General features: G+C 37.7%; 1 protein-coding gene and 2 pseudogenes across 3 annotated transcripts; 2 read left to right on the forward strand and 1 right to left on the reverse strand.

The window, feature by feature from the left end:
• The first annotated feature begins 1,668 nt into the window (after window positions 1-1,668).
• On the forward strand, window positions 1,669-4,092 carry LOC101292163 (annotated as a pseudogene). The gene is made up of 7 exons (XR_183842.1): window positions 1,669-1,812; window positions 1,906-2,183; window positions 2,332-2,716; window positions 2,797-3,015; window positions 3,145-3,286; window positions 3,421-3,669; window positions 3,760-4,092. The product of XR_183842.1 is annotated as a tricyclene synthase EBOS, chloroplastic-like (transcript).
• A 676-nt stretch (window positions 4,093-4,768) lies between these two features.
• On the forward strand, window positions 4,769-8,941 carry LOC101305692 (annotated as a pseudogene). The gene is made up of 7 exons (XR_183711.1): window positions 4,769-4,922; window positions 5,027-5,306; window positions 5,443-5,826; window positions 5,898-6,116; window positions 7,896-8,037; window positions 8,172-8,420; window positions 8,519-8,941. The product of XR_183711.1 is annotated as a tricyclene synthase EBOS, chloroplastic-like (transcript).
• A 2,180-nt stretch (window positions 8,942-11,121) lies between these two features.
• LOC101305977 (BTB/POZ domain-containing protein At3g22104-like) lies at window positions 11,122-13,821 on the reverse strand. The gene is made up of 3 exons (XM_004287862.1): window positions 13,759-13,821; window positions 11,933-13,042; window positions 11,122-11,764 (listed from the first exon to the last, which is right to left on the reverse strand). The coding sequence occupies exons 1-3, from the start codon at window positions 13,819-13,821 to the stop codon at window positions 11,303-11,305; spliced, it is 1,635 nt and encodes a 544-aa protein (XP_004287910.1). The 3' UTR covers window positions 11,122-11,302.
• Window positions 13,822-13,893: the final 72 nt, after the last annotated feature.

The following is a 13,893-nucleotide window of genomic DNA, read 5'->3' on the forward strand; positions in this document are numbered from 1 at the left end:
GCACCGTAGATTTTTGTCCGTTCGCCACCGTACGGCGCCGGCGAGGGAGCGCCTCCACTCCAGTCGACTCCAGCAGCTTTCCCGACCACTTTCCATCCCTGGTGAGTCCGCCGAATTCCAGTCTTCTGGCCAGATTGACTTTATTTGAAGTTTTGGGTGATCTGGCCGGAAAACTGGAATTCGGCAGATTTGCCGGGGATGGAAAGTGGTCGGGGAAGTTGCTGAAGTCCGCTGGGGTGGAGGCGCGCCCTCACGCCGCAGCGTACGGTGGCGAACGGACGAAAATCTACGGTGCGGACGTCCGTAGCAGATGGACTGTGTGTGTGTGTATATATGCACTCTCACATCTTGCTTGCACTTTGTTTCTCAGTGGACTGATATGTGCAAAGCTTTCTTAACGGAGGCAGAGTGGCGTTACAACAATGACACACCCACATTTGAATATATTGCCAATGCATGGATATCAGTGTCCGGGGTGCTCCTTTTACTGCATACCTATTTTCTACTGAATCAAAATATCTCAGATGAAGCACTTGAATGCTTAGTGAATCACCATGATCTCTTGCGCTGGCCGTCTCTTATTTTTCGGCTCTCAAACGATTTGGCTACTTCCGAGGTCTGTCTTCAATTAATTGCTCTTCATTTCCATCTTTGTTATATATGTTTTCTCTAGCTTTTAACATATTGGTAATGTTCTATGCTGCAGGCAGAAATAGAGAGAGGTGAAACTGCAACTTCAATATCCTGCATCAAACGTGGAAGTAGTGATGTTTGTGATCAGGCATCTGCTCGCCAATTCATTAGGAATTTTTTGGCAGACGGGTGAAGTTTACCGATTGAAGAAGCGATTATGACTCTCTGCTAAGGCTTGGCAGACGGGTGAAGTTGGTAAGTTGTTGCAACCAATGAAGGGTAAAATAGATAATTAGGTATGGACCACGGTACTCATGGTACAGTCTAGCGGCTCTTCACGTGCAAATTTATACAAAAACATATACATAGTTCATGATTAGAAATATGTGTAGCTTAGATTTGAGTCATTTAAAATCTCACACATTGAAAACGTGAAAAATCATTCTTGGGTTATAAGTTATGATATAACACTATTGCCAAGATCCATACTATTGCTATACATCGGGTGACTAAAGTAGAATAAATATCGGCATTATTGAACCTCTGTGTGGGACCTTTGACCACATCCGCATAACAGTACATTGTATCACCTCTCAGTTGCTTATATGAACAACGTTGTACACGCACATATACACATGCTTAAGAGTTTCAGTCCACAAACCTCGGAGTCAATGTTTGTCACTTGCTTATATGGACAACGTTACACCCACATATATGCTTAAGAGTTTCAGACCACAAAAATCTCTGATTCAATGTTTGTCATCACTTGCTTATACGAACCACAATATTTTTTAGTTTCACGCCTATATATGCTGCTAGTATGAACAACGTTGTGCACACATACTATCAAAAAAACGTTTGTACGTACACACATGAGTTTCAAACCACAAACCTCTGATTCACTGTTTCTGATATTCTCAGTTTCACGCCTATATATATCAGGATTAATATGCTCAGTTGCTCACACTGAACCGAAATTGCAGCTTCTTGCCTAGTAGTACGTAGAGAGAGAGAGTAATCCAAAGCCTCTTCGAAATGTCTACCCCAATCTTGGCCAGCAACGGTAGCACTGCTACTGAAACTTCATATCTGGATGTTCAAAGACGGACAGCAGATTACAAGCCCAGCATCTGGAGTTACGAGTTTCTTCAATCGTTACAGGTTGAAGATCGTAAATTCGTAACCATAGTTTACATAATGTTCAGTGCATACTTTGATCATCTTCAATATTGCTCGATCAACTGATTAACTAGTTCATGCTTGATTTTGCAGGAAGAACTATACGAAGATGATAGGTGGAAGTCGATGGAGGAGTGTGTGAAACATATGCTTGGCTATGATAATGATGCGCAGTCAGTAGAGACTAAACTTGAATTGATTGATGACATCCAACGATTGGGTTTGGGACACCGGATTCCAGGCCAGTATAATAGGAACCCTTCATAGAATTATGAAGAATCTTGACAGTACAGACGAGGATACCCCAAGTCTCCACCTCACTGCTCTCAGCTTCAGACTCCTTCGACAGCATGGTTTTCAAGTCTCCCAAGGTAAGTAGCTAGGGGAAAGATAGATACAAAAAATCTCGTTAAGAAATCAACATCAATCTACCATAGATGAAATTTCATAAGATAAGTTCACACGTCAATCCATTCTAATAACATGCCTTTGTATATATGTTACCCGCCGCGCCATCAGATGTCTTCAAGAATTTCACGGACTGCGACGGCAGCTTCAAGGATTGCCTTTGCAAAGATGTCAAAGGAATGCTGAGTCTGTACGAAGCTTCATTCCTTGGTTTTGAAGGAGAAACCCTCTTGGATGAGGCCCTTGCATTCACCAGCATGCACCTAAAAAACCTCAGCTGCAGGTTACTTGATACTCACGGCAGAAATGTATTAGAGCAAGTGAGTCATGCATTGGAGATGCCATTGCACCACAGAATGCAAAGATTAGAAGCTAGATGGTATATTGAGGTATATAATAAAAGGCAAGATGCAAATCAGATGCTACTTGAATTTGCCAAGCTAGATTACGATGTGGTGCAACAGACATACCAAAGTGATCTTAAAGACTTATCAAGGTGAAAACAATATATTCTAATTTTATCAGTTACAAATTAACTTTAAGGACAGGATCTAATGATATGATTCCATTAAACAGATGGTGGAAGGATATGGGGTTAGCAAAGAAGTTGTCCTTCAGCAGAGACAGATTGATGGAGTGCTTCTTTTGGTCAGTTGGTATAGTGTCTGAACCTCAATTCAGCAATCTCAGAAAAGGGATAACTAAAGTCAGTGTTCTAATATGCACAATTGATGATGTGTATGATGTTTATGGTACTCTGGATGAACTAAAGTTATTCACATCTGTTGTTGAAAGGTAATTGATTAGTTTGATATTTACTTTAGTCTAGTTTCCTAAAAGGCAACAAAAGTAAACTAGCAAGTCATAGACTCATAGAACTATGTGTATGTAACTATGTAGTAATCCCAATTTGTGGAATTTCAGATGGGATGTGAATGCTGTGGAAATTCTACAAGACTACCAGCTGAAGCTCTCTTTCCTTGCTCTCTTCAACACTGTGAATGAAATGGCATATGAAACTTTGAAAGACCAAGGAGTGGACGTCCTTCCTTACTTGACAAAAGCTGTACGTATATGCAAGCATTCTAGTCCTTAACAACATAGCTTTCGAGTATCGTGATTTTGCCAGATTTTTCGGCATTGGCCATATGTTGATGATATATATGCACTCTCACATCTTGCTTGCACTTTGTTTCTCAGTGGACTGATATGTGCAAAGCTTTCTTAACGGAGGCAGAGTGGCGTTACAACAATTACACACCCACATTTGAAGAATATATTGCCAATGCATGGATATCAGTGTCCGGGGTGCTCCTATTAGTGCATACATATTTTCTACTGAATCAAAATATCTCAGATGAAGCACTTGAATGCTTAGTGAATCACCATGATCTCTTGCGCTGGCCGTCTCTTATTTTTCGGCTCTCAAACGATTTGGCTACTTCCGAGGTCTGTCTTCAATTAATTGCTCTTCATTTCCATCTTTGTTATATATGTTTTCTCTAGCTTTTAACATATTGGTAATGTTTTATGCTGCAGGCAGAAATAGAGAGAGGTGAAACTGCAACTTCAATATCCTGCATCAATCGTGGAAGTAGTGATGTTTGTGATCAGGCATCTGCTCGCCAATTCATTAGGAATTTGATTGAGAAGAGTTGGAAGAAGATGAACAAAGATGGACTACTAAATGGTGCCAGTGGTGCTTCTTCTCCATTTACAAAGGAATTTGTAGCAGCAGCAACAAACCTTGCTCGGATTGCCCAATGCATATACCAATATGGAGACGGGATCAGTGCTCCGGACAAAATAGCCAAGAACCGGATCCTAGCAGTGCTTCTACAACCAGTACTTAAAGGGAATAGAGCTCTGTAGAACCCAAACTTGTTTAGGTCCGAAACAAAGAATCACGTAGCCTTGTCTTCGAAATGATGACAGCTTGCCTTGTCCTCCGGCGCCGGTCATGGGAGTGATTTAGTTCGTCATTCTCTGTTTTTATTTTTTTAGTTGTTGTAATTCTAAAAAATGATGCTCAGTTGTGAATAAACTCTCCCTATTAAACGACGAAAGAACCTAAGCCACTTTTATGACCGAATAAAACAGTTTACCCATTGAAGAAGCGATTATGACTGTCTCTGCAGCTAAAGGGTTAACAGACGGGTGATGAAGTTGCTGCAGCCAAAGAACTAAAGAAGGGTAAAATAGACAATTAGCTCTTCCATGGGCAAATTCAAAAACATATACGTGTCTGTCCCGTTAGTCAAATATGCAAAAACGTTGAGTCAAAAATGTCGTGTACGTACTTGTGCTTGCTAATATGAACAACGTTTGTACACGTACACGTTCTTAAGACCTGATTCACGTGTTAATACTGTTATATATAAGGACGTGTATGAAAGTGATAATAGTATAGGAACCAATTGGGATACGGAAGTTTCCAATAACTAGGGTTCGGAAGCTGCATGTTCCTATATATATCAGGATCCATATGCAAAGTTGCTCACACTGAACCGAAATTGCAGCTTGTTGCCTAGTAGAGAGTAATCCAAAGCCCCTTCGAAATGCATTCCCTAAGCTTGGCCAGGAGCGGTAGCACTGCTACTCAAGCTTCATATCTGGATGTTCAAAGACGAACAGCAGATTACAAGCCAAGCATTTGGAGTTACGAGTTTCTTCGTTCTCTTCAGATTGATGACCGTAATTATGTATGTACAAATTTTACATTAACTCAGTGCACACTGTGATCATCTTCAATATTACTCAGCTAATTAACTAGTATATATATATATATGCATGCCTGATTTTGAAGGAGGAACTATACGAAGATAATAGGTGGAAGTCGATGGAGGAGTATGTGAAACATATGCTAGGCTATGATAATGATGCGCAGTCAGTAGAGACTACACTTGAATTAATTGATGACATCCAACGATTAGGTTTGGGACACCGATTCCAGGCCAGTATAATAGGAACCCTTCATAGAATTATGAAGAATCTTGACCAAGTAACAGAAGAGGATACCCCAAGTCTCCACCTCACTGCTCTTAGCTTCAGGCTCCTTCGACAGCATGGGTTTCAAGTCTCCCAAGGTAAGTAGCTAGGGATTTCATTCAACTAATCAACATGCATCTACCATAGATGAAATCTCATAAGGTGATAATCAAGTTCATACGTCAATCCATTCTAATAACATGCCTTTGTATATATGTTACCCACCGCCACCAGATGTCTTCAAGATTTTCACGGACTGCTACGGCAACTTCAAGGATTGCCTTTGCAAAGATGTCAAAGGAATGCTGAGTCTGTACGAAGCTTCATTCCTTGGTTTTGAAGGAGAAACCCTCTTGGATGAGGCCCTCGCATTCACCAGCATGCACCTAAAGAACCTCAGCTGCAGGTTACTTGATACTCAAGACATAGATGTATTAGAGCAAGTGAGTCATGCATTGGAGATGCCATTGCACCACAGAATGCAAAGATTAGAGCCAGATGGTACATTGAGGCATACAATAAAAGGGCAGATGCAAATCAGGTGCTACTTGAATCTGCCAAGCTAGATTACAATGCGGTGCAACAAACATACCAAAGAGATCTTTTGGACTTGTCAAGGTGAGAAAAATAAAACGTATAGGTTATACTAATTATTCCTCTATGTGGATAATGACAATTCCATTAAACAGGTGGTGGAAGGATATGGGGTTAGCAAAGAAGTTGCCTTTCGCCAAAGACAGATTGATGGAGTGCTTCTTTTGGTCAGTTGGTATGGTGTTTGAGCCTCAACTCAGCAATCTCAGAAAAGGGTTAACTAAAGTCGGTGCTCTTGTAAGCACTATTGATGATGTCTATGATGTTTATGGTACTTTTGATGAACTAGAGCTATTCACATCTCTTGTTGAAAGGTAAATAATTGGTTCGATCTTTTCATTAGACTAATTTCCGTAAAGGCAAGAAAAGTAAACTAGCAAGTCATATCCTCTACAAAAAAAAAAAAAAAAAAAAAAAAAATAACTAGCAAGTCATAGACTTGTATATATACCATATATAAAGTGATATGTAACAACTCTATATGGAAAATTCTAGAGTACCCATCAGTTTTTTATACCATGGTATTTTTGAATTTTTTTTACAAACATAAAGATATTTGGTTTAAACTTTTGTAATAAATGTTCATATGTTATAATTTACGAACTATGAACCAAATTTACATATTTATGACCCCTTTTACAAAATTAAGGACGAATGTGTTGTCGAGTTGTAAATTTTTTGATTTAGACCAAATTGATCATTTGTCCTCGTTCATGTAATATGGTTTTTGGCTTTATAATTGAGTTCTGTTTTTTGTATTGAGAAAATAATTACATCTTTCACAACACTTTTACAATTATAAGGATATATAGTTGGTTGAAAATTTTGTAATAAAATGTTCATATATTGTAATTACGAGGTCTGGACCAAAATTACAGATTTATGACTATTTTTACTAAACTGAGGACGGATGTGTTAAGATAATAAATTTTCATATTTAGACCGAATAGACTATTTGTCCTCTTTTATGTAATATGGTTATCGGTTTTGTAATTAGGTGCTGTTTTTTGTATGAGAAATTTTATTCACACATGGCTAAATACTAAATAAACATCTCACACTTAATACACAACTAAATAACTTTATAATATTAACATTTTACTAGATACACATATTTAAACTTTCTAGACTACCCTCATTCAAAATATACCAATACTACCATATATATTTTCTAAATACGCAATTATTCCTTTTTTTATATCATCTCGACTTAGAAAGAAAATAAAAGTTTTCTCTCTCTTTACTAAACAATGAGAAAACTATTTTTTCTTTGCAAACTCAAGAGGCCAAGAGCATTCAAACTACTCCAACATGATTGATCAATATATGTAGAATCCTTTGCATATTCATTATTTTGGACGCTTTGCACCTAAACATGTTTTAGATCATTACAAAACAGATGCCAAATTAGATCACCAGTGTCTCTTCTGCTTAAAAACCTCGAGCATGGATAGTCCACTTGTTTGCAGGATAGACAATACTATTCTAAGTCTTTGCATGGTCGAAGCCAACCAAAAACCTTCATCTGCTTGGAGGAATCCATTATTGTGAATCATTAAACTTTTGCTCATGAGACCATGATTAATCCTCAATCAATTTGGTTAAAAATATGTCTATTGTCAAGTTTTAAGTTTCATGTAGAGAGAAGAAAACGTTAAAGTGAAATGTAATTTCAAGTTTTCAATAATATTATCTAATTAATATAGACCTCTTTTGGTAATTTAATTACTTTTTTTTATGTTAAATGTATAAAAAAAAACGTATGTGTATTTAGTATTTAGGAGTGTGTGAAATTTCTCTTTTTGTATTGAGAAAATAATTACATTTTTCACAACGCTTTTATAAAGATAAGGACATTTGGTTAAAACTTTTATAATAAATGTCTATATGTTGTAATTGAGAAATCTGAGCCAAATGTACGTGAACGAATTTACTTAAATTTGTGTAATTGTGTTGTTAAGTTTATAAAAAAAATAAAGATATCACGTGTCAAAATCTAAATGGGTAAATAAAAAGAAAAAAATTGTATTAGGTATTGGTGGGTATACTAGCATGTCCAATGTATATATTATTCCCAATTTGTGGTGTTTCAGATGGGATGTGAATGCTGTGGAAATTCTCCAAGACTACCAGCTGAAGCTCTCTTTCCTTGCTCTCTACAACACTGTGAACGCAATGGCTTATGAAACTTTGAAGGACCAAGGAGTGGACGTCCTTCCTTACTTGACAAAAGCTGTACGTCTATGCATACAAATCCTTGAACCATGCATTCTTAAGCTTTCGAGCCTTGTGTTTTTTTTTTTTTCAACATTGGACATATGTTGATGATGATACGTGCTCTCACATCTTGCTTGTACGTTGTTTCTCAGTGGGCTGATTTGTGCAAAGCTTTCTTAAGGGAGGCAGAGTGGAGTAACAACAAATATACACCCAAATTTGAAGAATATCTTGCCAATGCATGGATATCAGCGTCCGCGGTGGTCATCTTAGTTCATGCCTACTTCCTACTGAATCAAAATATCTCAGATGAAGCACTTGGATGCTTAGAGAATCACCACGATCTCTTGCGTTGGCCGTCTCTTATTTTTCGGCTTACAAACGATTTGGCTACTTCCGAGGTCTGTGTCGCTTCAATTAATTGCTCCTCATTTCCATCTTTGTTTTGTTTTCTCTAGCTTAATATTAACATGTTGGTAATGTGCTCTATGTGCTGCAGGTAGAACTAGAGAGAGGTGAAACTGCAAATTCTATATCCTGCCTCATACGTGGAAGTAGCAGTGATGTCTGTGATGAGGAATCTGCTCGCAAATATATTAGTAATCTGATTGAGAAGAGTTGGAAGAAGATGAACAAAGATGGACAACTTTTTGGTGTTAGTAGTGCTTCTTCTCCATTTACAAAGGAATTCGTTGCAGCAGCAACAAACCTCTCTCGGATTGCCCAATGCATGTACCAATATGGAGACGGGATTGGTGCCCCGGATAAAATAGTAAAGAACCGGATCCTAGCAGTGATTCTACAACCCGTTTAAAGGAATGGAGCTCTGTCCATCAGTCTATGCTTGCTGTTTTAGCTCAAAATAAAGAATCACCTATCCTGTAGAATTGAGACATTATCCAAAATCCCAAGAACTCAATTTTGGTCTTGTCAAAATAAATTTGTTAACCACAGTAAAATTAAGTTCTTTTCTCAAACTTCTTTAATAAATTCTAGGTACCAAACAATATTCACGATGTGTATTATTGTGAGATTTGAGGATGTAGCTAGATGTAGCATGAAGGATTTAGCTAAAATGCTTTAAACAAGCTACTTGAGTACATTCTGCTTCCTTGCAATGTATGATTATTTATAATGTTTTGATAATCCAGAAACTCCAAAATATCAAACTTCAGGTTCCTTCATTGACAAGCTAGGTTATTGTATACGTGGTAACGGACTAATGGTATTCAATATAATAAGAAGGGACCATATATATACCTAGAAATGGTCATTTCCATATTGAAATCCCTCAACTTGATAGATGAATGTGGTATGTTCTCTTCATGCTTTAGTTCTACGTTAGCTTATATATTATAATCCGGATCGATCATTCTGTGAGTAACAACAATAAAGGGTTTAAGAAAGAAAGACCTGGGAACTAGCAGGAGATGAAAGTGGCGTCTAAGGAAAGGGTTTGTGGGATTCTGTCTCTCTTGACTCTTAATCCATTCTTGTTTATATCTTGGTTTCATCAAGATTCAGATTGACCCGGAAAACCAACCTATAATATCTTCACACAATTCAGGTCCATGTGAATAGTTGAATCTCCTTCCTTCTTACGCCATGTTAATGAAGGACTTAGTCCAGTTGCTGAAACCAAAAGCTCAACTCTGTTTTACAGTCTCTGTGTGTCTGTCTAATTGCAATTTTTAATAGTGGTGTTAATGTTTTCAACTTTGATCACTGATGTCAAACCCATTAATTTATCCATACAAAACTTGGTTTGCCAATAATGGATTTAGCAAGAGTTTAGTGAGAGTAGGTTGCTGGTAGGTATTGTAACAGTGGACTAGTGGAGAGTCACTAGAACAAGACCCAATGCAGGATTTGGTATGAATTTTCTTTAGAAGCATACAGGTCAGATTCTCAGAATTAGAAGAATATGTGATCCATTAATTTGTTAGAAGAATATGTTAAGGAAATGTTCTCTTTAATCAGGTGTTCGAGGCAAGTTGAAGTTGTTATTATTATTATTATTATTATTATTATTATTATTATTATGTTTCTTTGAATCCTTGTGTTTTGCAAGGGCAAAAGCCCTGTTCGTGCTTTAACTCCTTGGATTACAATTTATGTTATCTAGGCATTTTTTACCTATTCAAACTCACCCATGAAGGTTGCAATGAATAGTGCTTGCTTAATCAGGGTTTAGGTTTGCAGTCAACAATGCAGTAGAATACTGCTTGGTTACCTTCATCTACTGTATAAGGCGCCAGTAGAAGAGCATTCATATCAGCTGTGACCGTACCGATAGACAGTGAAAAACCCTTCTTATGTTTTGATTCCTTCTCTGACCAAAAAAAAAGTTTGATTCCTTCAATTACAATTTTTTTGTAAAATCAACAGTGTGTTTGCTATCAGTTTTTTACTGTCGGTTCATTCTAGTTTTCACTCTTCAGGAATAGGCCGAATAGTTTTCTGAGATTCTTTGACAGCTAAAGAGAACAGAATGTTGAGAGTTGCTCACTTGTTCATGTCAACTTGTGTCTTTCTTAAATATATATATATATATATATATATATATATATATATGTATAGGCTTGCTGTCAATAATGCAGAAGAAGAGTTGGAGTCAATTAGTGAACCTTGTCATTCACTTTCCTACTTCGATTGATTCCAGGGCAAGTCAACAACAACTACACGACTTCTATATGATATCCTACTACTAGCTTTCTATTCTTTGTTTCATTAGTTGACAAATAACTGAGACATTAGAAATCTTTGTCTTTAGTTTACACGGTAAGAAAATTCTACAATGCTCTAGAATAGTTGTAGAATATTGATGCTGATGATGATGATGATTAAGAACAGGAAAATTATTCATGTGCTTAATATGGTAGCTTAGGCCTCAAAATGGAAAAGTATGTAATGAAATGTGTTCAGCTTTTCATTCCCTCCCAAATTTCTCATCATGCTGCTTTCCAGCTTGCATTGCATTAGAGAATGTGAATGCCCCAATGTGAGAGTGACTTGAAGAAAATGACTTAACCTTGAATTCCCATATTCTACCCAGAGCACTACAGAAAAAAATTAACAGAGACTAGTCATAACAAAATGGCTCAACAGAAGTTCTCTTTTTGTAACTGTATACAACCAAGAGTTAACCTTTAGTTATGCAGATAAGAAAGAAAAACTGGTACAAACACAAAAGTTCATAAACCCCCACCCATTCCCTTTTTGCTATACATATATGAGATATAGTACTTCATAAAAAATAAAAGATAAAAGAAATGCAAAATTATCATGAACAAAGTTTGGGCAAAGATCTTGCATGACTGTGGCTTGATAACACTCTTGATTTTGTGAACTTTGCCATTTGGGTCTGCATTTTCTTGCACATTTTCTCCAACTCCATGACCCTCCACTGCATACCATGTAAATGTTCTCTCAGTTTCTCATTATCAGCTGAGATATCGAGTTTTCCAGCGTAAAGAACACATTGTTCATTGGAATCATGACCTTTCCTTCCCTTATCATCTACCTCAGTGACACTAAAAGGGGAGTCACCATAGGACTTGGGATTGCTCGTCACCTGGAGTAAACTTTTAAGCTTGACTTGCTGAGAAATGAGAGCTTGGACTGCTGATTTTGATGGGAATTTTGCATTCTGAGAAAGGTGTATGCAAACTTCTTGCGAGAGCTTCTCATAGTTCAATAAACAACAGAGTTTCATCTTTTCCTCTTCAGACAATCCTCCATGTACCTATAAAAAAAAAAAATTCATACACATAAATCTAAAATTAGTCTCAATTTTTAAGCTGTCAAAATCACTATTTTAATTCTAACCATCATAGCTTTATGTACACGACTAAAATTACAGGTGCAAGAAACTAGAGGACTAAAGAATAAATCTTTGAGATAGATGCAATACCTCTAGATACATATCAATGGCACGGTAAAGCTCATCATAAGAGTCTCTGGCAGCATCTGGCAGGGCCATGGCTAAAGCCAGAAACTTTGAAGGCCTTAAACAAGGATCAGGGGCTACTTCTGCTGTATACATATCCACCAAGACCCCAACTTTCCTCAACCTCACAGGAGAAGCTTTTGCTGTTCCTCCACGCAGAAATGAGTTCAAAACCCTCAAAACAAGATTGACATCATACAAGTGATTGATCCCATGTGGGGAAGGAACAAGCAAGTTATCCAATGATGCTTGATCCAACTGTGAACCAATCATGCTCTCCAACTTATTCCTGCTGCTTTTGTTTATGTTCATATTCTGAACAACTCGAAGAATCCAAAACAAAGTTTTGCATGAAACAGAGCTCTGATCAAGAATGTGTAGCATATCAATGACTGTTTCTGCAATAGTGCGCTTAGCATCAGATTGGGCGGTGTAGAACTTTGATTTCTGGTAATAAAAGAGGAACCTACTGATAGTAACATGATCGAATTTTCGAGTAACCATGGACTTCACCAGCATTTCAACCAAATTGGGACCTAAAACTAAAAGATCCTCAAACCACCATGTTGCGCGAGAGGAGCTGGTTTTCAAGCTCTCAGTGCTTCTAGTGTCGCACGAAAACCGAATGCCAGAGCTATCTGGGGACGAAGTCGAAGGACATGGACTTGCTTCACTGGTCAAAGCCAGTCTTCCGACAATGCAATCCAAGCATTTCTCAAGTAGAGGCAAACAATTAGTCGCCGGAAGTAAATCTTGGCACCGCTTCAAAGTAATCAAGAGCTCAGACCAAGTCCAATACCTCATCTCTTCAAGTGATTTCTCGGTTTTTTCGAACAAATTAGGTGCTCCGGATACAGATATGTTCATTTCCATGAAAATGGCAGCAAAATGTAGGAGGGAAATATTGGAAGGAGTTATGTCAATGCTACCATTGTTGTAGCAGAACCTTGAAATGAGCTCAAAACACTCTGCCCCTCCTGGAAAGTCTTGGAACACAACTTTAAGATTTCTTGTGGAACCTTTTGATTTGCCAAGTAACTTGCTCAACTTACCCGAATAGGAAGAAACAACTCTCTGCAGAAATGGTCATCAAGATTCAAAAACCAGAGTTAGATGAGAACTAGCTTGTGAACAAAGCAAATAACACCTACAACTCATACATGGGTCACAAAGCTATGCAATATCAAGGACTTCTCAAACTAACAGAAATACAAACATGACAAAACTCCAACAAATTTCAGAATTGATGGAAACCCACCAAGAGAATGAACACATTGAATTGGGTAAAAAAGAAAGGACCAGATAGAGGTCCTTATAGGCCATAAATTGTGGGGAAGGCAAACCCAGAAGTGATGTCTACTGATCAGAGGTCATCCCTTCAATGAAGGGCAGAAATAATTTGAGCAATAAATGGTTTCCAAACCAAGCGATCCAAATTCGTGAAAAGAAAAGGTGGGGAAACATTGCAGGCCCATAGAGCCATAAACACGACCTTTAAATGAGAGAAGAATGAAGCAAAGGGAAAATAAGGACCCCTGCCATAACATTTCAACGTCGTAGTTTTATGAGAATCGCTCTTTACACCTCCACAAAAAATAGACTGAACAGAAGCATGAAGGTGGCCATGACCCACATCAATGCAGAACAGATGAGATATTAAATGGTGGGTAACATAGAATTTAGCCATGAAAATAAACTACTAGAACATACACAATAACACAAAGCACAGAACTTGCAAAAGATGCAAACTTTGCAGATGGGTTTGCAAACATTTGAGAATTTTCTTTTACCTTGTTCACCATGAAAGACTCTTCACCATTAACATCCACTTCAAGATCACAGCAAGCCTCCATTGTACCCAAAATGATGAAACACAAACCCAAAACCCACCTCAAATCAGGAGCCTTTTCTGGGAAATTGTAACC

Source organism: Fragaria vesca, linkage group LG1, assembly GCF_000184155.1.
Source record: "Fragaria vesca subsp. vesca linkage group LG1, FraVesHawaii_1.0, whole genome shotgun sequence".
Taxonomy (NCBI): Eukaryota; Viridiplantae; Streptophyta; class Magnoliopsida; order Rosales; family Rosaceae; genus Fragaria; species Fragaria vesca.

Coding starts and splice junctions, on each gene's coding strand:
- LOC101305977 (XM_004287862.1), bottom strand. CDS start 13,821: ATGGAGGCTTGCTGTGATCTTGAAGTGGATGTTAATGGTGAAGAGTCT. Junction 13,043..13,758: donor AGTCTTTCATGGTGAACAAG/GTAAAAGAAAAT, acceptor CCATTTCTGCAG/AGAGTTGTTTCTTCCTATTC. Junction 11,765..11,932: donor CCATTGATATGTATCTAGAG/GTATTGCATCTA, acceptor TTTTTTTTATAG/GTACATGGAGGATTGTCTGA.